This window comes from Tachysurus vachellii, chromosome 18, assembly GCF_030014155.1.
Source record: "Tachysurus vachellii isolate PV-2020 chromosome 18, HZAU_Pvac_v1, whole genome shotgun sequence".
NCBI lineage: Eukaryota > Metazoa > Chordata > Actinopteri > Siluriformes > Bagridae > Tachysurus > Tachysurus vachellii.
The window spans coordinates 2,728,190-2,753,173 of record NC_083477.1 but is presented as its reverse complement, the minus strand read 5'-3'; the positions used below and the strand labels follow the sequence as shown (position 1 = coordinate 2,753,173).

The 24,984-nt window shown below is 40.7% G+C and overlaps 1 protein-coding gene across 1 annotated transcript; it reads right to left on the bottom strand.

Annotated features, from left to right (window-relative positions):
* Nucleotides 1-4,219: 4,219 nt before the first annotated feature.
* rrn3 (RRN3 homolog, RNA polymerase I transcription factor) lies at nt 4,220-23,846 on the bottom strand. Its single transcript, XM_060892640.1, has 17 exons — nt 23,535-23,846; nt 23,311-23,367; nt 21,468-21,557; nt 20,507-20,636; nt 20,363-20,422; nt 18,892-18,955; nt 18,719-18,788; nt 17,943-18,041; nt 17,710-17,802; nt 11,645-11,771; nt 11,324-11,454; nt 11,076-11,206; nt 10,253-10,437; nt 8,213-8,321; nt 7,400-7,552; nt 7,140-7,224; nt 4,220-4,644 (listed from the first exon to the last, which is right to left on the bottom strand). Exons 1-17 carry the CDS (start codon nt 23,625-23,627, stop codon nt 4,504-4,506), a joined length of 1,818 nt encoding a protein of 605 aa, XP_060748623.1. The 5' UTR covers nt 23,628-23,846; the 3' UTR covers nt 4,220-4,503.
* Nucleotides 23,847-24,984: the final 1,138 nt, after the last annotated feature.

The following is a 24,984-nucleotide window of genomic DNA, read 5'->3' as shown; positions in this document are numbered from 1 at the left end:
TACTTAGCTGTATGTCACGTCACTTTAGACAATTTGCAAAAAAAATGTTGCCACAAATTTGCCAAAGTTTGCAACTAGTGCAATAACGGCAATAATGAGAGGTTTGCCAGTACTGGATATGTTCTATGCTGGTTTGCTACAACAGTTTCTCAGTAATGTTGAACTTCTAGCAATCTTCTGGTAACAGCTCTGCTATTAGAGACAAACGTCTAAATTTTATTTGCCACAGACAGCATTTTTAGCAGTGGAAATATTTTAGTTGTTTATCATTGCTATTATTATTTTTGCTTAATTTACAACCTACACTTACCTGGCTCTCCCTTTGTGCAACTGAAATTCCCAAGATTACAGACATTGTAAGTGAATTATTAATGAGAAATAGCATCAAGATAGAGTCGAGAGAGACCTAAGAGTAAGTACCAACAAAAACAATCATTCAAATACATTCGAGGCAGGACACAGTGTTGGAGAGAGTTAGAGAGGGAATATGTTATTGATTAGTCTGTTAAAATGTTCTGGAGAAGATCCTTTCAGAGGTGTTGGGTGTTTAACGGATCCACTGATTAACGAGATTGGATCATTCCATGTCAACATATTTTAGCAAATTTCCCTGCATCACATATTCCATTTTTTAAAACATTTTTCAAACTAGCGTTTGTCTAGTCCACAAACTCATGAAGCAGAACCTCATTACCTCGATTCTCTTGATACAGTAGCGAGCGACAACTGGAACGATTTCACTCTAGGGCACCAACTTCAATGGTAATGGTTATCTACATTATGGCAACCTGAATCTGCATCAACAGGACAGCTAAGTTAATTATTCATTTTAAGTTTCATTATTTCCGAAACGGTTATTGTTGCAAACTAGCCTATAATTTAACCTATCGTAAGATTTCTAGCACTGGAATCTACTATTTAGCTACTTAGCATTAGCTGTTCACTAATGTCTATTTATTTAGCATAGCTATGCTATCAAAACGACATACATACATTCACGTGAAAAAATTATGTTTGGCGTAAACCAAATACAGCATTTCAGCAAAAGATCCTCGTACCAACTGTGAAACACGGAGGTGGAAGTGTTATGGTTTGCGGACGCTTTTCAGCAGCAGGACATGGCCAGACCATCATCATATCTACTATGAATTCTACATTGTATCAGAAGGTGCTTGAGGAACTTGTGAGAACATCTGTCAAAAAAATTGAAGCTGAAGTGGAACTGGACCTTAAAACATGACAATGACCCAAATCCTACCTGTAAATCCACCAAGGACTCACTGAAAAAGTAAAAAAATGGAGAATTCTGGCCAAGAACAAGCTCAGATCTAAATCCTATTGAGATCCTGTGTGGTGATTGAAACGAACTGTGCATGTAGTACGAAACCCCTCAAACATCACACAAGTGGGGGAAACTTTCTCCCAGTTGACGATAGAAACTGTTAGATGGCTACAAGAAACGTCTCATTGAGGTCATTTCAGCCAAAAGGGGAAACACTACGTACCAGAGCACAAGGGCTTCTACATTTTTCCTCAGTTGAAATACAATTATAATGCAATTATATCACTTTCATCTACACATACAATTTAAAACAAGATCAGAAATTGACACGTTGACATTTCTTAATATTTAATGGAGTGTCCTAATTTTTTCACATGACTGTATGTCAAGTGCAGTCACAATTGCCACCACTTAATAACCCCAACCGGGCACGGTGGCTTAGTGGTTAGCACGTTCGCCTCACACCTCCAGGGTCGGGGTTCGATTCCCGCCTCCACCTTGTGTGTGCGGAGTTTGCATGTTCTCCCTGTGCCTTGCGGGTTTCCTCCGGGTACTCCGGTTTCCTCCCCGGTCCAAAGACATGCATGGTAGGTTGATTGGCATCTCTGGAAAAATTGTCCGTAGTGTGTGATTGCGTGAGTGAATGAAAGTGTGTGTGCCCTGCGATGGGTTGGCACTCCATCCAGGGTGTATCCTGCCTTGATGCCCGATGACGCCTGAGATAGGCACAGGCTCCCCGTGACCCGAGGTAGTTCGGATAAGCAGTAGAAGATGAATGAATGAATAATAACCCCAACCCCAGTTGCTAAACTGTTACAGTAGGTAGAAAATAGCTTATCCTTAAATTTATCCTAGTAAGCACAAAACACCTTTAGCATTTGTTACCAAAATACTCAGTTTTTGTGTCATCAGACTACACAAAGCACCACTCACAAGCCTGCAGTGATCTACCAGGTATATTTTATTCTGTTGGAGATGGAAGCTTAAGAAATAAAATCATGGGTTTCATTAATTCCTTAACTGGTAAATTCTTTATTTAAAAGGCTAATTAAATATTTCTTCATTTTGTTCTCTTAGATTGATGCAGAATGATTTTTTTTATTGCTGGTTTTAATATTCTTATGTATACATCAGAGATGGGGGACTCGAGTCATATGACTTGACTCGAGTCAGACTTAAGTTGCAAATTTGAGACTTGAGAATTGCTTGACAAATATTAAAAAAAGACTCGACTCGACTTTGACTTGACATTCATGACTTGAGACTTGACTCGGACTTGAGTTAAATGACTCAGAGATGGGGGACTCGAGTCAGACCTAAGTCGCAAATTTGAGACTTGAGAATTGCTTGACAAATATTTAAAAAAAAAAACTCGACTTGACATTCATGACTTGAAACTTGACTCGGACTTGAGTTAAATGACTCAGAGATGGGGACTCGACTTGACTCGAGTCAGACTTAAGTCGCAAATTTGAGACTTGAGAATTGCTTGACAAATATTAAAAAAAAAAGACTCGACTTGACTTTGCCTTGACATTCATGACTTGAGACTTACTTGTGATTTGCACGTGTGTGACTAAGAGTAAGAGTAAACTAAGAGTTTGCACGTTACTCACACCTCTGGTATACATGCAGGTATACACTACTACTAAGTGTATGGTGTATTTTTGTACGGCTGTACTGTAATCTGTGTTGGTGTATTACTGCATTGCTTGCAGGTTGAATTTATTGAATAAATTATATTTGTTTAATCATCAGTTTTGTATTTTATTGTAAGGTTAACCACATATTTGCCAGAAACACACAAATTTGAGTCGATACACAAAAAAAGTCGATTTGTGGCAGAACTGCTGCAAACAGCACATATTCAGTAAATTATAACCTAATTTGCATATGCAAATATAAACACGCAGCCTCATTTACCACAACCGTTAACAGAAACCTTACATTTGTGTAAAGGATGGTTTTCTAACATAAAATTTCCTCTTAACACACTAGTTGAATCTGAGCCCATGTTTTTTTTTGCAGGAAACGTTTATCTTTTTAAAGGATGACCAAAACTATTTGCCTCAATTTACTCGAGTCAGTTTAAAGTTTTATTAACTTACAGTTCACTGTGTTAGAGATATTTTTCTATCTTATTATCAATACAATGTTTTAAAAATAAAAAAAAAGCCTTATGAAAGCTGGAAAAGCCCAAACCTTCAGAACCACCTGTGAACACGAACCTTCCATGCTAGCTGACTAGCACTAGCCGTGAGCGTTATTAACGCTCACAAACATAACTGTCCTGTCATGTCATTATAGCTGATAGCTAACAAGTAAGATTATAAGCAGTGAATATAAATATGTTTTAAAAATCGCTGCAGAAATATTAGCAGGTTAGCTCACGCAAACTAGCCGACCGTCAGGATTAAACTGAGAAATATTAGCCAGCTAGCTTTCACTAGCCCTGACAATTATAAATACGTAACACATTTACAGTTCTCAGAAATCCTGTCAGCTACTTAAAATAGCATTAGATGTTAAAATTAGAAACACTGAATATGGCTAACAGTGAATGCTATAAATATTTATAAAAATACCTCACATGTAAACATGCAAAGTTAGCCAACATGAGCGATGTAAAGATTGCTTATTCAATTTAACTCTATGGGATTGCTAACACGTGAGAATTCCTGTTAGGTTAGCTGCGGTTAGCTAGCTGACTCTCAGTATTAAAGAATATTATGAATATGTATGAATGTGAACAGAAACAGCATCCTTTGAGATTAGCTTGTGAGAGTTAGCCAAACATCAGGGGATCTCCTGTTAACCAGTTAGCTACCGTTAGCGCTTAAGGTCATGGACAGTGAACGTGGCAAAGAAAAATGAACATCTAAAAGGATTTGACTTGGAAAAAACCTTCTAAGGCAACCGACAGGAACGAAACTTGGCTTTTGCTTTTTTTAAAATATTAAATCTTATTATTTACACTTGATTCTCGTCATCCATTTTTTAACTTATAAGTTATAAGAAATGTACAAAAAAATGTCGCACGAGGCCTCTTGAAGGATCTGTATCTTGAGGTTGTGTGTACAGAAGGAGAATGCTACAGAAGATTGGGGTAAAGAAAACAGTCCATCTTAGAGAGTGTGTGTGTGTGTGTGTGTGTGTGTGTGTGTGTGTGTGTGTGTGTGTGTGTGTGTGCGCGTGTGCGATGAATGCTGGAAACGTGTGCATCAGAAGGGGCGTTGGAGGAAGGCGATGGGAGGAGATCCCACACTGCTGGGGCTGCGGAGGTGCGACTCATACGACCCCATCACCATGTCAGCCTTAGGAGTTTCACCATGCAGGAAGTCATCCTCCTCTTCTGTAGAATTCTGAGAAAGAAAAAGTGTGAGATCAGAAAAAAAAAAAAAAGATATCGAGTTGGTAATGAGTTTATCCTCAGTACTCGTACACTATAGAACAATTCTGCGTTTAAGGATTTTCTAACTTCATGCTACGTGAAGACTTTTTACACACAAGGTAAAAGGCAGCTCTTGTATTAACAGTAAGTGTAAACTGACACAATCGTGACTCTGGGCGTCATTTATAAAGCTGGATACGAACAGATTTATTCGTAAATTGTTTGTATGAGTGTTTACACAAGAGATTTATGTAAACCTTGTAAATTCGGACAAATCGTTCAGATCCTACTCGAGCCGCTGAGTGTGGGTAAATTTCCACATAAAGACCTTTATATCTGGAATATACTGTTTATATACATATATATAGCGTTTTGCAGATGTCCTACTCCAGAAGGTGTATAGAATGTATAGAAATGGAGATTTGGAGTCACAGTCCAAAACACAAAAACACAAGTCACATTAGCAACATTTAAGAAAAATGATGTCAAAAACAAGGGTTGCACGTTGGCTTAGTGGTTAGCACGTTCGCCTCACACCTCCAGGGTCGGGGTTCGATTCCTGCCTCCACCTTGTGTGTGTGGAGTTTGCATGTTCTCCCCATGCCTCGGGGGTTTCCTCCGGGTACTCCGGTTTCCTCCCCTGGTCCAAAGACATGCATGGTAGGTTGATTGGCATCTCTGGGAAATTGTCCGTAGTGTGTGATTGCGTGAGTGAATGAGTGTGTGTGTGTGTGTGCCCTGTGATGGGTTGGCACTCCGTCCAGGGTGTATCCTGCCTTGATGCCCGATGACGCCCGAGATAGGCACAGGCTCCCCGTGACCCGAAATAGTTCGGATAAGCGGTAGAAAATGAGAGAGAGAGATGATGTGAAAAACAAACGAAGGGCCGAAGAGATCTGTTGTGCAATATGAGTGATGACACAACAACAATACAGGAGCCCATATGTTGTATTTTTGCACCATAAGCCACCCAAGTAGGCTCATTTTTCCTACAGTTAAAGACGCTCATGTTGTATTTTGAGATTTCATCACAACACTAGTGCATTAGATTTTGTCAAAATTAATTATTTTATTATGACTATTTAACCTACAAGAGCAATCTTAATAATTGGCAAACATTTAGGCTGCCTTCTAATGAGAGAAATGTCATTTTTTAGCTTTTACGAGAGCAGTGAAATCGGGTGCGTGTTTGTTTTATGGGTGCAGGAGCTGAGCTGTGATGGACGTGTGATTACTCGTTTTAACGATGTTCACGTGTGAGATTGATGAACAAAAGTTCTCATCCATCCTCATCCTGTCAGACATGGCGTCTCGATCTATGTCTACACTAATCCGGATATATTTCAAAAGGGAGTTTACGTCTAAAAACGCTCCGCGTCCACGTTATCATTTTCAAACGCTTTCCAAAAGTTGCTCATCCACACTGAAATGTGTCTTCCAACAGCTACGTTTTCGTTGACTTAAAACGCTGTCTCATGCCCCTTTTCCACCAAAAAGACCCGGGTGCAGGTTCAGAGCTAGCGCTGGTGCTGGTTCAAAGTTGGTTCCACTGGCGAACCTTCTAAGAACCGGTTTACCTTTCCACCGGTTAGAGAGACGTCACAGAGCAGAGTGTGACGTCACTGTATACGTGTCACGTTACACAGCAACGTTAGCGCAGCAGCAGCAAACACAAACACATCAACAATGGTGGATGTTGCTTTACTGTTGATGCTCATGGCTTTGTGAACCTACATTGGCATCCAAACGCGGCAAATCCAACGTGTACGTGCAGCTCCATGTAATCTGTATAAACGGAGGTTGTGATCGAGAAAGTACATAACGTTATTTTATCATTAACACAGAAAAAAGTTAGCCTTAGCATGTAGCTACTTACTATCGTGTGTGCTGATAATTGATCATATTGCAGTAAAGTAAAAGTGTATTAAACATTAGTATACTTAAGGTACATTATCAAAGGCGCTAACAGTAGCCCCGCCCACAGCCCCGCCCACAGCTCCTGACACAAGCGGTTCTTAAGTCTAGACCAGCAACGTTTTGGTGCTACTTAAGAACCACTTTTCCTGGTTCAGAGCTGGTGCTTTGGCTGTCGAAAAAGAAAGAACTGGTTCTAAATTAGGCTCCGAACCAGCACTCAAACTGCCTCGGTGGAAAAGGGGCATCAGTGTGGACGAAAGGCTAAAACAGAGAGAAAAATATACGTGCCGCAACTGCGGCTCATGTTGAACGGAACGGACGCGTGGCGCTTCGTAACCGTAGGGTCTGTCGTCCAACTGAACTAAATGACAAGGTTACTCGAATCGAATAGCAGCCGATCGAATATCCCAGATGTAAGGAATCACACTGTTATTTTCACACAAGCAGAACGGCTTATCACGACATATCACAAAATAAATTCCACTAGACGAGACACCGAAAGTGCCGTAAAACCCTTACGTTTAAACTTAAGGTTAAAAACTTATTTACCTTAGCGACGTCTTTCCTCGGAGCTGCCATGCAGTCGCTCGGCTCTTCCCAAACCTGATAGATGGATTCAAAATACTGTCCGGATCTGAGAACAAAAACAACACGAAGTTAAGAGCAAGCCTTCACACGGCACACCGATTTAAACCGATTGCTCCCGGACGTACGGTGCAAGAGATCGATCAGGGACGGATTTATACTCGTGTTAGAAAACGAATTAAGAAATGAATTAAAGATTACTCATCACTTATCAATACACCGACCTCTTTAGTAAATACGGGTCAAAGGGGAAAAAGGTGTCCAGAGGATTGGTATTGGTGGAGAGCGAGTCTCCGCCCACTGAGCTCCTCACTACGGGCAACATGTTGCGGTTGTTTCGCTCGATGATGGTGTAGCAGAACACCAGCTGATATTTCCTGTTGGGACGGACAAATAATAATAATAATAATTTTTTTTAATAAATAGAAATAATAAAAATAAATAATTTAGACTTTACAAGCAAAGCTGCTCCTAGTGAACCAGTCACCATAATCACACACTGTTATTACTGTTTAACTGCAATAATAAATAACAATAACAAAGTATTTTAAACAACACGTGCAACACGTCTGTTAGCGTAACTACTTCCTCGTGGTCTCTTTTTTTCTTCTCTGTATTTATACATTGTGTTGTGTTTATACTGTAAATTATATTGTGTCTCTGTTCTTTTTGCATTTCTTTCTCTTTGCTGCTCTAACAGAGAAATTTCCCCATTGTGGGACAAATCAAGGTCTGATCTTATCTGATCTTATCTGATCTTATTTTGTCTTTTTGTTATAACAGCTCACGGTGGACGATCGTGCGACAGGATACCTGAGATTCATAGTGCGATGTGAACTTCATATCTGTATCATATACATAGTAAAAAACATGAAATCTTAGGGTCCGGTCCTTCACCACCACAACAGTATGTTTAATATTCTGTTGAACACAATTGTATTTGTATAGTTTTTAACAATGGACAGCTTTGGCAGGTAAGTAAAGTAATCTCTAAATAACTGCGTGTGCGTGTGTGTGTGTGTAAACGCACACTTTACCTCATGATGGCGGCAAACATGTTGGTGACGGCTGGCAAACAAACTTTCAGCGGGTTCAGTTGACTCATGACGATCCGCTCCAGATTCAAACTCTGTAAATAGGCCAAGCCTACAGACACACACACAGACAGAGACACACACACACAGACACACACACACAGACACACACACACAGACACACACACACAGACACACACAGACACACACAGACAGAGACACACACACACAGACACACAGACAGTCAGACACACAGACACACACACAGACACACACACACAGACACACACACACACAGACACACACAGACACACACACAGACACACACACACAGACACACACACACAGACACACACACAGACACACACACACAGACACACACAGACAGAGACACACACACACAGACACACACACAGACACACACACACAGACACACACACACAGACACACACACACAGACACACACACACAGACACACACAGACAGAGACACACACACACAGACACACAGACAGTCAGACACACACACAGACACACACACACAGACACACACACACACACAGACAGAGACACACACACACAGACACACACACACAGACACACACACACAGACACACACACACAGACACACACAGACACACACAGACAGAGACACACACACACAGACACACAGACAGTCAGACACACAGACACACACACAGACACACACACACAGACACACACACACACACAGACACAGACACACAGACACACACACACAGAGACACACAGACAGAGACACACACACACACAGACACACACAGACACACAGACAGTCAGACACACACACACACACACACACAGACAGACACACAGACAGACACACACAGACAGACACACAGACAGACACACAGACAGACACACAGACAGACACACACAGACACACACACAGACACACACACAGACACACACACAGACACACACACAGACACACACACAGACACACACACACACACACACACACACACACACACACACACAGACACACACACACACACAGACACACACACACACACAGACACACACACACAGACACACACACACAGAGACACACAGACACACACAGACAGACACAGACACAGACAGTCAGACACACAGACACACAGACACACAGACACACAAACAGACACACACACAAACAGACACACACACAAACAGACACACACACAAACAGACACACACACAAACAGACACACACACAAACAGACACACACACAAACAGACACACACACAAACAGACACACACACAAACAGACACACACACAAACAGACACACACACAAACAGACACACACACAAACAGACACACACACACACACACACACAGACACACACACACAGACACACAGACACACAGACACACACAGACAGACACAGACAGACAGACACAGACAGACAGACACAGACAGACAGACACACACACACACACACACACACACACAGACACAGACACACACAGACACACACACAGACACACACACAGACACACACACACAGACACAGACACACACACAGACACAGACACAGACACAGACACACACAGACACACACACACAGACACACACACACAGACACACACACACAGACACACACACACAGACACACACACACAGACACACACACACAGACACACACACACACAGACACACACACACAGACACACACACACACAGACACACACACACAGACACACACACACAGACACAGACACACACACGTTCACAATCTTTACATGCTATCGTTTCTCCTATAACCTCTCATTCCCTCACCAGCTTCTCTTTTGTCTCAGGTCAATAGGACAAACAAGGCTCATCACAGTCTGTTACATCACAGACAAAGTGATCAACACCTTCTGACCAATCAGAATCAAGCATTCAACAGTGCTGGGGTATAAAATGCATGGATAATGAGATGACATGACGGAAAAAGGATGTGATGTCCGTGAGGGAACGAACGGTTCTATAAAGTCAGAGGTGAAGAAAAATGAGGATGAAGATGTGACAGACCTTTCTTCATGCTTCCCTCTACGATGGCTTTGTGTCTGAAGATGAGTGTGTAAAACACGGCCTGGCAGGAGGCGTAGAACGGCCCGTGGAGCGAAACGTCACAGAACGCTTTAGAACCCGAATCTTGGGTGGCTATGTACAGATGAAGCCAAGGAACCAGCAGGTCCAGACACGCCCTCACCGTCCTGCACAAGCACACACACACACACACACGTGAACCTTAGAGCCTTTGAACATGTGCACCTTTGTTTATATTTTATCAGACACACCCACATCATCCATTTTCACTTACAGCCACTTTAATTTGTTTATATTTTATCAGACATGCCCACATCCATTTTCACTTACAGCCACTTTAATTTGTTTATATTTTATCAGACACACCCACATCATCATCCATTTTCACTTACAACCACTTTAATTTGTTTATATTTTATCAGACACGCCCACATCATCCATTTTCACTTACAACCACTTTAATTTGTTTATATTTTATCAGACACGCCCACATCCTCATCCATTTTCACTTACAGCCACTTTAATTTGTTTATATATCAGAAAGGATTCAGGATATATGGATTCAGACAAGCCCTTATCATCATTGACGTAGACAGCAGCTCTAGGTGGGCATGGATATGTTAATATACGTATATTTAAAATAAAAAAATTAAAGCAGCTCCAAGTGAATTTAAATGATAATATGGGCATAATACGTGTGTCCATATAAGGAAAGAGGAACTATCTGTTTTTATTATATACAAGTATATCTGTATGAAATGGCGCAAATTGAAGAAGGTGCAGACGGATGAGACGGGGTACGTACGCTATGGGAACGAACTTGGCTCTGGCGAGGAAGCTGCCCATGTACGCCGCAGCGGCCTGGCGAAGGACAGCAGGCTGAGACGGACTCTGTAGCACCTTCCAGAGGTGATCGAGGAAGGCTTCAGCTAAACCCTGACCACATCACACACACACACACACACATATGCGGTATATATCCTGTATGCATACCCAAAAATGTGTGTGTGTGTGTGTGTGTGTGTGTGTGTGCGCTGAAGATAGAGGACTCACCAGGCGAAAGCTGCACAGGTAAAACATACAGAACTGCACGTGACAGGAAGCGTGTGTGGGCAGCACCAGCTTATCAAACACACACACCAGATCTCTGTACAGAACTTTGACTCTCTCGACATCCAACACACCTGTAAAGGAAAGACCACGTCTGAAATAAAACGAGCTGCGTCCGTTTTTTATGACTGACGAAATAAATCAAATCGGTTCCTGCTCGTGAATTCGGACCGGACTTTACGGCTATCAACAGAATCCTGACAGATTACGAGTCGTGTTGAACAAGCAGGAAATAATCAGTGTGTTGTGATGCGAGACCCTCACTGTCAACGTGGCTCACGTCCTTAATGTAGGCCAGCAGCACTAACATCAGCGTGTCCAGTCTCTCGGCTACGGAGTGGAACATCAGCGGACCGCCGTCACGAGGAGGGCCTTCGTCCTCGTCCTCGTCCTCCGAGAGAGAGGAAAGAAAAATAAACACATGAGATAAATGTTAGAGATAAATAATCATTTAATTTTTAATTTTAAGAATTTTATTCGGTTTCTTTACTTCTGCAAAGACGTCAATTGTTAAAAGCTCTAAACAAATAAATTAACAGGAAATTGAAATTCATAATATAGACAGGAAAAAACACGAGAAAGAAGAGAGAGAGAGAGAGAGAGAGAGAGAGAGAGAGAGAAACAGAGAGAGAGAGAGAGAGAGAGAAACAGAGAGAGAGACAGAAAGAGAGAAACAGAGAGAGAGAGAGAATATTAAATCTTGGTGAACGTTTGTCTATCAGTAAACTACAGAGAGTGTAACGTTTGTCTATCAGTAAACTACAGAGAGTAAAGTGTAACGTTTGTCTATCAGTAAACTACAGAGAGTAAAGTGTAACGTTTGTCTATCAGTAAACTACAGAGTAAAGTGTAACGTTTGTCTATCAGTAAACTACAGAGAGTAAAGTGTAACGTTTGTCTATCAGTAAACTACAGAGAGTAAAGTGTAATGTTTGTCTATCAGTAAACTACAGAGAGTGTAACGTTTGTCTATCAGTAAACTACAGAGAGTAAAGTGTAACGTTTGTCTATCAGTAAACTACAGAGAGTAAAGTGTAACGTTTGTCTATCAGTAAACTACAGAGAGTAAAGTGTAACGTTTGTCTATCAGTAAACTACAGAGAGTAAAGTGTAACGTTTGTCTATCAGTAAACTACAGAGAGTGTAACGTTTGTCTATCAGTAAACTACAGAGAGTAAAGTGTAACGTTTGTCTATCAGTAAACTACAGAGAGTAAAGTGTAACGTTTGTCTATCAGTAAACTACAGAGAGTAAAGTGTAACGTTTGTCTATCAGTAAACTACAGAGAGTAAAGTGTAACGTTTGTCTATCAGTAAACTACAGAGAGTGTAACGTTTGTCTATCAGTAAACTACAGCGAGTAAAGTGTAACGTTTGTCTATCAGTAAACTACAGAGAGTGTAACGTTTGTCTATCAGTAAACTACAGAGAGTAAAGTGTAACGTTTGTCTATCAGTAAACTACAGAGAGTAAAGTGTAACGTTTGTCTATCAGTAAACTACAGAGAGTAAAGTGTAACGTTTGTCTATCAGTAAACTACAGAGTAAAGTGTAACGTTTGTCTATCAGTAAACTAATTAGAGTGTAACGTTTGTCTATCAGTAAACTACAGAGAGTAAAGTGTAACGTTTGTCTATCAGTAAACTACAGAGAGTAAAGTGTAACGTTTGTCTATCAGTAAACTACAGAGAGTAAAGTGTAACGTTTGTCTATCAGTAAACTACAGAGAGTAAAGTGTAACGTTTGTCTATCAGTAAACTACAGAGAGTAAAGTGTAACGTTTGTCTATCAGTAAACTACAGAGAGTAAAGTGTAACGTTTGTCTATCAGTAAACTACAGAGAGTAAAGTGTAACGTTTGTCTATCAGTAAACTACAGAGAGTAAAGTGTAACGTTTGTCTATCAGTAAACTACAGAGAGTAAAGTGTAACGTTTGTCTATCAGTAAACTACAGAGAGTAAAGTGTAACGTTTGTCTATCAGTAAACTACAGAGTAAAGTGTAACGTTTGTCTATCAGTAAACTACAGAGAGTAAAGTGTAACGTTTGTCTATCAGTAAACTACAGAGAGTAAAGTGTAACGTTTGTCTATCAGTAAACTACAGAGAGTAAAGTGTAACGTTTGTCTATCAGTAAACTACAGAGAGTAAAGTGTAACGTTTGTCTATCAGTAAACTACAGAGAGTAAAGTGTAACGTTTGTCTATCAGTAAACTACAGAGAGTAAAGTGTAACGTTTGTCTATCAGTAAACTACAGAGAGTAAAGTGTAACGTTTGTCTATCAGTAAACTACAGAGAGTGTAACGTTTGTCTATCAGTAAACTACAGAGAGTAAAGTGTAACGTTTGTCTATCAGTAAACTACAGAGAGTAAGTGTAACGTTTGTCTATCAGTAAACTACAGAGAGTAAGTGTAACGTTTGTCTATCAGTAAACTACAGAGAGTAAAGTGTAACGATTGTCTATCAGTAAACTACAGAGCCGACAGTGTAACGTTTGTCTATCAGTAAACTACAGAGAGTAAAGTGTAACGTTTGTCTATCAGTAAACTACAGAGAGTAAAGTGTAACGTTTGTCTATCAGTAAACTACAGAGAGTAAAGTGTAACGTTTGTCTATCAGTAAACTACAGAGAGTAAAGTGTAACGTTTGTCTATCAGTAAACTACAGAGAGTAAAGTGTAACGTTTGTCTATCAGTAAACTACAGAGAGTAAAGTGTAACGTTTGTCTATCAGTAAACTACAGAGAGTAAAGTGTAACGTTTGTCTATCAGTAAACTACAGAGAGTAAAGTGTAACGTTTGTCTATCAGTAAACTACAGAGAGTAAAGTGTAACGTTTGTCTATCAGTAAACTACAGAGAGTAAAGTGTAACGTTTGTCTATCAGTAAACTACAGAGAGTAAAGTGTAACGTTTGTCTATCAGTAAACTACAGAGAGTAAGTGTAACGTTTGTCTATCAGTAAACTACAGAGAGTAAAGTGTAACGTTTGTCTATCAGTAAACTACAGAGAGTAAAGTGTAACGTTTGTCTATCAGTAAACTACAGAGAGTAAAGTGTAACGTTTGTCTATCAGTAAACTACAGAGAGTAAAGTGTAACGTTTGTCTATCAGTAAACTACAGAGAGTAAAGTGTAACGTTTGTCTATCAGTAAACTACAGAGAGTAAAGTGTAACGTTTGTCTATCAGTAAACTACAGAGAGTAAAGTGTAACGTTTGTCTATCAGTAAACTACAGAGAGTAAAGTGTAACGTTTGTCTATCAGTAAACTACAGAGAGTAAAGTGTAACGTTTGTCTATCAGTAAACTACAGAGAGTAAAGTGTAACGTTTGTCTATCAGTAAACTACAGAGAGTAAAGTGTAACGTTTGTCTATCAGTAAACTACAGAGTAAAGTGTAACGTTTGTCTATCAGTAAACTACAGAGAGTAAAGTGTAACGTTTGTCTATCAGTAAACTACAGAGAGTAAAGTGTAACGTTTGTCTATCAGTAAACTACAGAGAGTAAAGTGTAACGTTTGTCTATCAGTAAACTACAGAGTAAAGTGTAACGTTTGTCTATCAGTAAACTACAGAGAGTAAAGTGTAACGTTTGTCTATCAGTAAACTACAGAGAGTAAAGTGTAACGTTTGTCTATCAGTAAACTACAGAGAGTAAAGTGTAACGTTTGTCTATCAGTAAACTACAGAGAGTAAAGTGTAACGTTTGTCTATCAGTAAACTACAGAGTAAAGTGTAACGTTTGTCTATCAGTAAACTACAGAGAGTAAAGTGTAACGTTTGTCTATCAGTAAACTACAGAGAGTAAAGTGTAACGTTTGTCTATCAGTAAACTAGAGAGTAAAGTGTAACGTTTGTCTATCAGTAAACTACAGAGAGTAAAGTGTAACGTTTGTCTATCAGTAAACTACAGAGTAAAGTGTAACGTTTGTCTATCAGTAAACTACAGAGAGTAAAGTGTAACGTTTGTCTATCAGTAAACTACAGAGAGTAAAGTGTAACGTTTGTCTATCAGTAAACTACAGAGAGTGTAACGTTTGTCTATCAGTAAACTACAGCGAGTAAAGTGTAACGTTTGTCTATCAGTAAACTACAGAGAGTGTAACGTTTGTCTATCAGTAAACTACAGAGAGTGTAACGTTTGTCTATCAGTAAACTACAGCGAGTAAAGTGTAACGTTTGTCTATCAGTAAACTACAGAGAGTGTAACGTTTGTCTATCAGTAAACTACAGAGAGTAAAGTGTAACGTTTGTCTATCAGTAAACTACAGAGAGTAAAGTGTAACGTTTGTCTATCAGTAAACTAGAGAGTAAAGTGTAACGTTTGTCTATCAGTAAACTACAGAGAGTAAAGTGTAACGTTTGTCTATCAGTAAACTACAGAGAGTAAAGTGTAACGTTTGTCTATCAGTAAACTACAGAGAGTAAAGTGTAACGTTTGTCTATCAGTAAACTACAGAGAGTAAAGTGTAACGTTTGTCTATCAGTAAACTACAGAGAGTAAAGTGTAACGTTTGTCTATCAGTAAACTACAGAGAGTAAAGTGTAACGTTTGTCTATCAGTAAACTACAGAGAGTAAAGTGTAACGTTTGTCTATCAGTAAACTACAGAGAGTGTAACGTTTGTCTATCAGTAAACTACAGAGAGTAAAGTGTAACGTTTGTCTATCAGTAAACTACAGAAAGTGAAGTGTAATGTTTGTCTATCAGTAAACTACAGAAAGTAAAGTGTAACGTTTGTCTATCAGTAAACTACAGAGTAAAGTGTAACGTTTGTCTATCAGTAAACTACAGAGAGTAAAGTGTAACGTTTGTCTATCAGTAAACTACAGAGAGTAAAGTGTAACGTTTGTCTATCAGTAAACTACAGAGAGTAAAGTGTAACGTTTGTCTATCAGTAAACTACAGAGAGTAAAGTGTAACGTTTGTCTATCAGTAAACTACAGAGAGTAAAGTGTAACGTTTGTCTATCAGTAAACTACAGAGAGTAAAGTGTAACGTTTGTCTATCAGTAAACTACAGAGAGTAAAGTGTAACGTTTGTCTATCAGTAAACTACAGAGTAAAGTGTAACGTTTGTCTATCAGTAAACTACAGAGAGTAAAGTGTAACGTTTGTCTATCAGTAAACTACAGAGAGTAAAGTGTAACGTTTGTCTATCAGTAAACTACAGAGTAAAGTGTAACGTTTGTCTATCAGTAAACTACAGAGAGTAAAGTGTAACGTTTGTCTATCAGTAAACTACAGAGAGTAAAGTGTAACGTTTGTCTATCAGTAAACTACAGCGAGTAAAGTGTAACGTTTGTCTATCAGTAAACTACAGCGAGTAAAGTGTAACGTTTGTCTATCAGTAAACTACAGAGAGTAAAGTGTAACGTTTGTCTATCAGTAAACTACAGAGTAAAGTGTAACGTTTGTCTATCAGTAAACTACAGAGAGTAAAGTGTAACGTTTGTCTATCAGTAAACTACAGAGAGTAAAGTGTAACGTTTGTCTATCAGTAAACTACAGAGTAAAGTGTAACGTTTGTCTATCAGTAAACTACAGAGAGTAAAGTGTAACGTTTGTCTATCAGTAAACTACAGAGAGTAAAGTGTAACGTTTGTCTATCAGTAAACTACAGAGTAAAGTGTAACGTTTGTCTATCAGTAAACTACAGAGAGTAAAGTGTAACGTTTGTCTATCAGTAAACTACAGAGAGTAAAGTGTAACGTTTGTCTATCAGTAAACTACAGCGAGTAAAGTGTAACGTTTGTCTATCAGTAAACTACAGCGAGTAAAGTGTAACGTTTGTCTATCAGTAAACTACAGAGAGTAAAGTGTAACGTTTGTCTATCAGTAAACTACAGAGAGTAAAGTGTAACGTTTGTCTATCAGTAAACTACAGAGAGTGTAACGTTTGTCTATCAGTAAACTACAGCGAGTAAAGTGTAACGTTTGTCTATCAGTAAACTACAGAGAGTGTAACGTTTGTCTATCAGTAAACTACAGCGAGTAAAGTGTAACGTTTGTCTATCAGTAAACTACAGAGAGTAAAGTGTAACGTTTGTCTATCAGTAAACTACAGAGTGTAACGTTTGTCTATCAGTAAACTACAGCGAGTAAAGTGTAACGTTTGTCTATCAGTAAACTACAGAGAGTGTAACGTTTGTCTATCAGTAAACTACAGCGAGTAAAGTGTAACGTTTGTCTATCAGTAAACTACAGAGAGTAAAGTGTAACGTTTGTCTATCAGTAAACTACAGCGAGTAAAGTGTTATTTCTCAGTAATTAGTGAAGTGTTTATCAGAATAAATATTTAGCAGTTATGTATTTAGAGGTGAAGAAGCTGACCATGTTGAAAAGAAAGTCTTCGTCAGTCCCTGCGCCGTGGTTCTGCTCCCTCACACTCTCCGTGTCCTCGATTTCACTGCGGGGGGCGTTCACCTTCACAAACAACACCAACACACAGTATTAACACCAAGCTGTCAATCAACACTGCATCACATTCATCAAGTCAACAAGTCAGCGGCTTCGGCGTCAGCGCGGCGTCTTCAGCAGAAGGCAAGAGAACATCACAGACTTACATCCAGTGTGAGCATCTTACTGATGATGAGCTCCAGAGCGTCTCGTCTCAGAGCCGGAATATAGACCGTGATACGCAGCAGGTTATGAACGTAACATTCCTGTAAAACACACACACACACACACACACTTTTTATATGTAGAATAATCACGATGAGTCCAGAGATAAGAGACACAATGGGGACAATTGAATCATTAAAGCCAAAGTTAAACATTAGTTTGGAGAAACGTCATTTAGATCGACTCAAATTTAGGTTTTCACTCAAACTGAAGAAAAAAACCCATAATAAAATAAATAATAAATAAATAAAATAAATAAATAAATAAATAAATAATCATAATAAAATTAACTTTAAAATAAATTAAAAACTAAAGCTGAATTCTGATCAATAGGATTTTGTAAAAACCAGATTGATTAAAAAAATAATAATAATAATAAAAAAATTTTAAAAAAATTTTAATTTGAAGTTAAAATTACAGTCTGATTTAAAAAAACTTTAGATTTAAGTCACACTTAAGTGTAGTTCAGATTAATTTACACTTAGATTAAACTCTAAACTTCAAATAAACTGAAATTTAAAGTTTATCCCAAAATAAAATAATCTCAACTTTTGGGTAAACGTAAATTCGGTCAAACGTAGATTTAATTTAATCTAAAGTTAAATTGAGCTGAAATTCAGAATAAACTCAAATTAAATTCCTTCCTAACTTTTGTCCTGGTGAGAAGACAACAGAGCTGCTGCTTCTGTGCTGATCGGAGATTAAAGGCAGGACTTACCAGAGTTCTGGAGGATTTCTGTACAAAAGGGAAGTTGTCGCTGAGGATCGGCATCAGGAAGCGACTGGTGCTACGGAGGAAAGAAACCATCAACACGAGCCGCGTGAACAAACCGCTCTCATAATATAAGTCGTTAACGACCACATGACAGCCGGCGTTTCATAGGGACTTACGATGGAACGTATCTCGCGATCATCTGCAAGGCCTGGTGACAGTGATCGAATATCCTGGGCAGGTCTGAAGGAACACAAAACAGATTTATGACGATAAGATGATTTATTTTTATTTACAGTTTACATCAACGTGAAAGAAGGAGAATACAGACAATTAAAGCTGCCAATAAAAAGAGAGAATGAAATAAAATCAGAAGAAAAGGTATTAGCTTTATAATACCGGCTTATAATATGTTTTATTATGCTTTATAATTATTACGATTAAAGGGAAAGTTTTTAAAGAAAAATAAGCAAATACATCTTATTTAATATAACTGAAAAGCCAAGATTATTATTATTTGTTTTTTTATATTAACTTATTTGTTCAATATCATGGGAAAGAGTTTTTATCATTTTGGAGAAAAAAAGGTTTAAATAAATAAATAAATAGATAAATAAATAAAGATGGAAAAAAAAACGTTAGTTGTTCTCACTCATGGTGCCAATAATTATGGAGCTGACCGTGTATACAGATTGTTGTAGTTTGTACATTTGCATAGTCTAATAAAAAGAGTTCGGAGTGTTTGTGTGTGTGTAACAGACAGAAGAACAGACAGACAGAAGGACAGACAGACAGAAGGACAGACAGACAGAAGGACAGACAGACAGGAGGACAGACAGACAGGAGGACAGACAGACAGGAGGACAGACAGACAGGAGGACAGACAGACAGGAGGACAGATGGACAGACAGAAGGACAGACAGAAGGACGGACAGAAGGACGGACAGGAGGACAGACAGAAGGACAGAGAGAAGGACGGACAGACAGAAGGACGGACAGACAGGAGGACAGACAGACAGGAGGACAGACAGACAGACAGAAGGACAGATGGACAGACAGACAGAAGGACAGACAGACAGGACAGACAGACAGGAGGACGGACAGACAGACAGAAGGACAGATGGACAGACAGACAGAAGGACAGACAGACAGGACAGACAGACAGGAGGACGGACAGGAGGACGGACAGACAGAAGGACGGACAGACAGAAGGACAGACAGACAGAAGGACAGACAGACAGAAGGACAGACAGACAGAAGGACAGACAGACAGACAGAAGGACAGATGGACAGACAGAAGGACAGATGGACAGACAGACAGAAGGACAGACAGACAGGACAGACAGACAGGAGGACGGACAGGAGGACGGACAGGAGGACGGACAGACAGAAGGACGGACAGACAGAAGGACAGACAGACAGGAGGACAGACAGACAGGAGGACAGACAGACAGGAGGACAGACAGACAGACAGAAGGACAGATGGACAGACAGACAGAAGGACAGACAGACAGGACAGACAGACAGGAGGACAGACAGGAGGACAGACAGGAGGACAGACAGGAGGACGGACAGGAGGACGGACAGACAGAAGGACGGACAGACAGAAGGACGGACAGACAGAAGGACGGACAGACAGAACACACTCACTCTCTTCGTCGTCGTCTGAATCCGATATGTCCACGTTTCCTTCCTGGATTCTGACTCTCCCTGTAAGAGAGGATGAAACGTCAGACCTTCAGCACAGACTTGAAGGACTTGGACTCAGACACGGAGGACAGGAAAGACACTCACTGGGGGTGAAATTAGAGACCAGCGTTTTGAGACACGACCTCAGATACACCGTCTGAGCCGAGATGAGGTTACTGAGAAAGGCCAGGTATTCGTCCACCACGGCGGGACTCCGGCCCGGCCACGGCAGCCTCTGTCAGAGAGGAAGACCAGAAGATTAGACTAGATTAGATTAGATTAGATTAGAGAGACAGACAGACAGACAGGCAGATGAATAGAAAAACAGATAGATAGAGAGACAGATAGCTAGATGGATAGGTGAGGGCATAAATATTTACATTTAAATTAAATCAATTTATTCCTCCTTTTCTTATTATTTGATATAATTAATATTGTTATTACTCTAATACAGAAATACCCAGATTACTTTAAATAAGGAATTTCAAAAAGCAAATATTAAGGTACAAGAGAAAGTGTGTGTGAAATGACTGCGTAACCCGGGGTGGTGTGAGGTGGAGTGTGATGTGTGGCGTGTGGTGTGACGTGTGAGGTGCCGTGTGAGGTGGTGTGTGAGGTGTGACGTGTGAGGTGGCGTGTGAGGTGGCGTGTGACGTGTGGTGTGACGTGTGGTGTGACGTGTGGTGTGACGTGTGGTGTGACGTGTGGTGTGACGTGTGGTGTGACGTGTGGTGTGACGTGTGGTGTGACGTGTGGTGTGAGGTGTGAGGTGGCGTGTGAGGTGGCGTGTGAGGTGTGGTGTGACGTGAGGTGGCATGTGTTCAAATTCAAATCAAATTGTATTTGTCACATACACAGACATGCAGTTAAATGCTTTAGGTTATTATGAGCCTGGGGTCAGAGCGTAGGGTCAGCCATAGTGCGGCGCCCCTGGAGCAGGTGAGGTTAAGGGCCTTGCTCAAGGACCCAACGTTTATGTCTCAGCAGCTTGTGGGCTTAAACCCCCGACCTTCTGATCAGTAACACGAAGCCTTAACCACTGAACCATCACGTCCCCGTAACTTACCAGAACCATGTAGATGAGCTGTTCGTGTTCTTTGTCGAGTTGTGTGACGCACAACCTGAACTCCTGCAGCCAGCTGATGATCTGAGCGTCCTGTGGGAAGCATGAAAAGATCACAGAGAAGTAAGACACCTACTGTGTGTGTGTGTGTGTGTGTGTCACGGCGCTGTTGAATTCTGATTGTTCAGAAGGTGTTGATGTATTTTCTCTAACAGCAGACCTGACGTACTGCAGTTACACAGCACAGGTTGTTATGAACTCGTTCTAATCCGTTGTCATGATTTCCATAGTAACAGCTCCATCAGAGAGACTCGTATGAGGGACGATTGCTGTACAATCTAAACAACTCTAACAGACAAAAATAATAGTTGATCTGATGATGTTTCCTGTGAGGAGAGTTAATTACATCAGGCTGACGGACGGAGTCTCTGGTGTCTGAATGTTTTATCCGGAAAAGACCTGAACTTGTTCCTGTCGGTGTACCGACCTCACTGACGTCCTCCTCTTCACCCGTCAGCGCACCGACCTCACTGACGTCCTCCTCTTCACCCGTCAGCGTACCGACCTCACTGACGTCCTCCTCTTCACCCGTCAGCGTACCGACCTCACTGACATCCTCCTCTTCACCTGTCAGTGTACCGACCTCACTGACGTCCTCCTCTTCACCTGTCAGTGTACCGACCTCACTGACGTCCTCCTCTTCACCTGTCAGTGTACCGACCTCACTGACGTCCTCCTCTTCACCCGTCAGCGCACCGACCTCACTGGCGTCCTCCTCTTCACCTGTCAGTGTACCGACCTCACTGACGTCCTCCTCTTCACCCGTCAGCGTACCGACCTCACTGACGTCCTCCTCTTCACCTGTCAGCGTACCGACCTCACTGGCGTCCTCCTCTTCACCTGTCAGTGTACCGACCTCACTGACGTCCTCCTCTTCACCCGTCAGCGTACCGACCTCACTGACGTCCTCCTCTTCACCTGTCAGTGTACCGACCTCACTGACGTCCTCCTCTTCACCTGTCGGCGTACCGACCTCACTGACGTCCTCCACTTCACCTGTCAGCGTACCGACCTCACTGACGTCCTCCACTTCACCTGTCGGTGTACCGACCTCACTGACGTCCTCCTCTTCACCTGTCAGCGTACCGACCTCACTGACGTCCTCCTCTTCACCTGTCAGCGTACCGACCTCACTGACGTCCTCCACTTCACCTGTCAGTGTACCGACCTCACTGATGTCCTCCTCTTCACCCGTCAGCGTACCGACCTCACTGACGTCCTCCTCTTCACCCGTCAGCGTACCGACCTCACTGACGTCCTCCTCTTCACCTGTCGGCGTACCGACCTCACTGACGTCCTCCTCTTCACCTGTCAGTGTACCGACCTCACTGACGTCCTCCTCTTCACCTGTCGGCGTACCGACCTCACTGACGTCCTCCTCTTCACCTGTCAGTGTACCGACCTCACTGACGTCCTCCTCTTCACCTGTCAGTGTACCGACCTCACTGACGTCCTCCTCTTCACCTGTCAGTGTACCGACCTCACTGACGTCCTCCTCTTCACCTGTCAGTGTACCGACCTCACTGACGTCCTCCTCTTCACCTGTCAGCGTACCGACCTCACTGACGTCCTCCTCTTCACCTGTCGGTGGTTTTAATGACCTAAAACTATTCAAACTCGTTATTGTATATATGTGTACATTAATCTTCTGGCTGTCGATTAGAGCTTCTTATTTCCTGAACATCGACCTCAGCAGGTCCAGGTCAACATTATTTCCACTTAATGATTGAAAGGTGATTTAATAAGTTATTGTTCAAAACAAAAACAAACAAACAAACAACCTTACCTTAATTTCAGGGTCTGAAAGTTGGTGCTTTATCATCTCGTAGTCACTTGTATTTCCCTTAAGGACAAAAATATATACTTTAAAGAATAATAATAATAATGATAATGATGAAGAAAACGATGATGATGATGATGATGACGATGATGATGACAACTCACTGCTTATTGCTTTATTAGAGAAATCAATCTATAATATAAAGGTAAAGGTTGAATGAAACGTCTCACCTGCTTGAGTTTGGCCAAACTATTTACAACACTGTCCCCAAACCGCACAGTTTTAGGTGGAGGGCTGTTCATGAAATCTCTCTCCACCTCCATGTTGATGTTTAAACTCCAAACTCTAATTCAGCTCCTGAGCAACACGTTTATAACCCTAGGACAAGTCGGGACATGTTCACTCAGCTCTAATGAAGCTCAGCTACACGCCTCATAACACAAAATTATAAACTGCGCTCGTTTGAAGCTGTAAGTAAACAACGGAGACGGACACGAGGACGCCTAATGATCATCCACACCCGTATTCATTCAAATCCCCGCCCATCCGAGCCGTGATTGGCTAGAGGTACAACGCATCCTCTTTCAGGATTGGACAGTTCCCATTACATCACGAGCTTGACGAATCATATCGCAGGAAAAAAGAGCCGGACGGAATACGGGTTGGAAAAAATAAACCTAACGCCATGTGGTTGAACATTTACAAATATATATAAATATATATATATATATTATTGTTTTAGATGTCTGTTTATGTTTTAATGTAAAAAAAAGTGCTTTTGAAAAAAAAAAAAGTACGCGTTTATTGACAATACGACGGAATAAATTTAAAGGAAGCAACATTGATCCCGGAAGTTTTAACCGTATACCGGAAGTCTGCATGTCGAAAGTATTGGACAACTTAATTATGAAATTCTGAACTGTGTGAAAATTAAACATTAAAATATAAATGTATTTATTTCTCATGTTGCTTGTTACTGTATAACGTATTTATAAAAAAAAAACAAAAACTCCAACTCCACCCCCATGTCTTGAATATTAATCTTCGATAATTAACGTTATCCTTAAAATAATAAATAATGTCGTCCTTAAAAGGTGTTTTGTAATTAAATTGTAAGGGGTTTTGTCTATTTTTACTTGTGTTATCGTTTGCCTACGTTACCCACAATGCCATTGGACTAGCTGCGAACAGGTGCAGTGGGATTTGATCTCACACCCTCATGGACACCCTGAAACACATTAAATCTGTTTATATATTCCTGATCCAGTCATTTGTATGTCTGCTGTATTTCCAACATTCCTGTGATGAATAAACAAGTAAACAAGTAAACAAGTAGACACACTTTCCCAGTTTAAATGTAGATTAAAAACTCATCTCTTTAGTCAGATGTACACATAATACATCCCATAATATTGTGCACTATTACATCAGACTTGCAAATATTATGAACAGCAGCTACATTAATTCCTCTCCACTGCCTCTCTCTTTCTACCCATCCCGAGGCATCCAGACATTGTACCAGCTCAGATCGTCTTCCGTGCGATGAAGATTTTGGACCTCCGCAGAGACGAGGCCGACTCTGTGAGGATCCTGAGGCATCTAGAGATCTACCAGCTCCAGTTAGACTCTGTGATACTAAAGAGGAGATCTGAACTCCATGTGATCCTTACACCAGTACAA

What these genes read in the sequence shown, in the direction of transcription:
- rrn3 (XM_060892640.1), bottom strand. Translation starts at nt 23,627, where the DNA reads ATGGAGGTGGAGAGAGATTTCATGAACAGCCCTCCACCTAAAACTGTG. An exon ending in TTTCAGACCCTGAAATTAAG is followed by an intron (nt 21,558 to 23,310) that starts GTAAGGTTGTTT and finishes TGCTTCCCACAG; the next exon opens with GACGCTCAGATCATCAGCTG. An exon ending in GTAAGATGCTCACACTGGAT is followed by an intron (nt 17,803 to 17,942) that starts GTAAGTCTGTGA and finishes TTGTTTGTGAAG; the next exon opens with GTGAACGCCCCCCGCAGTGA.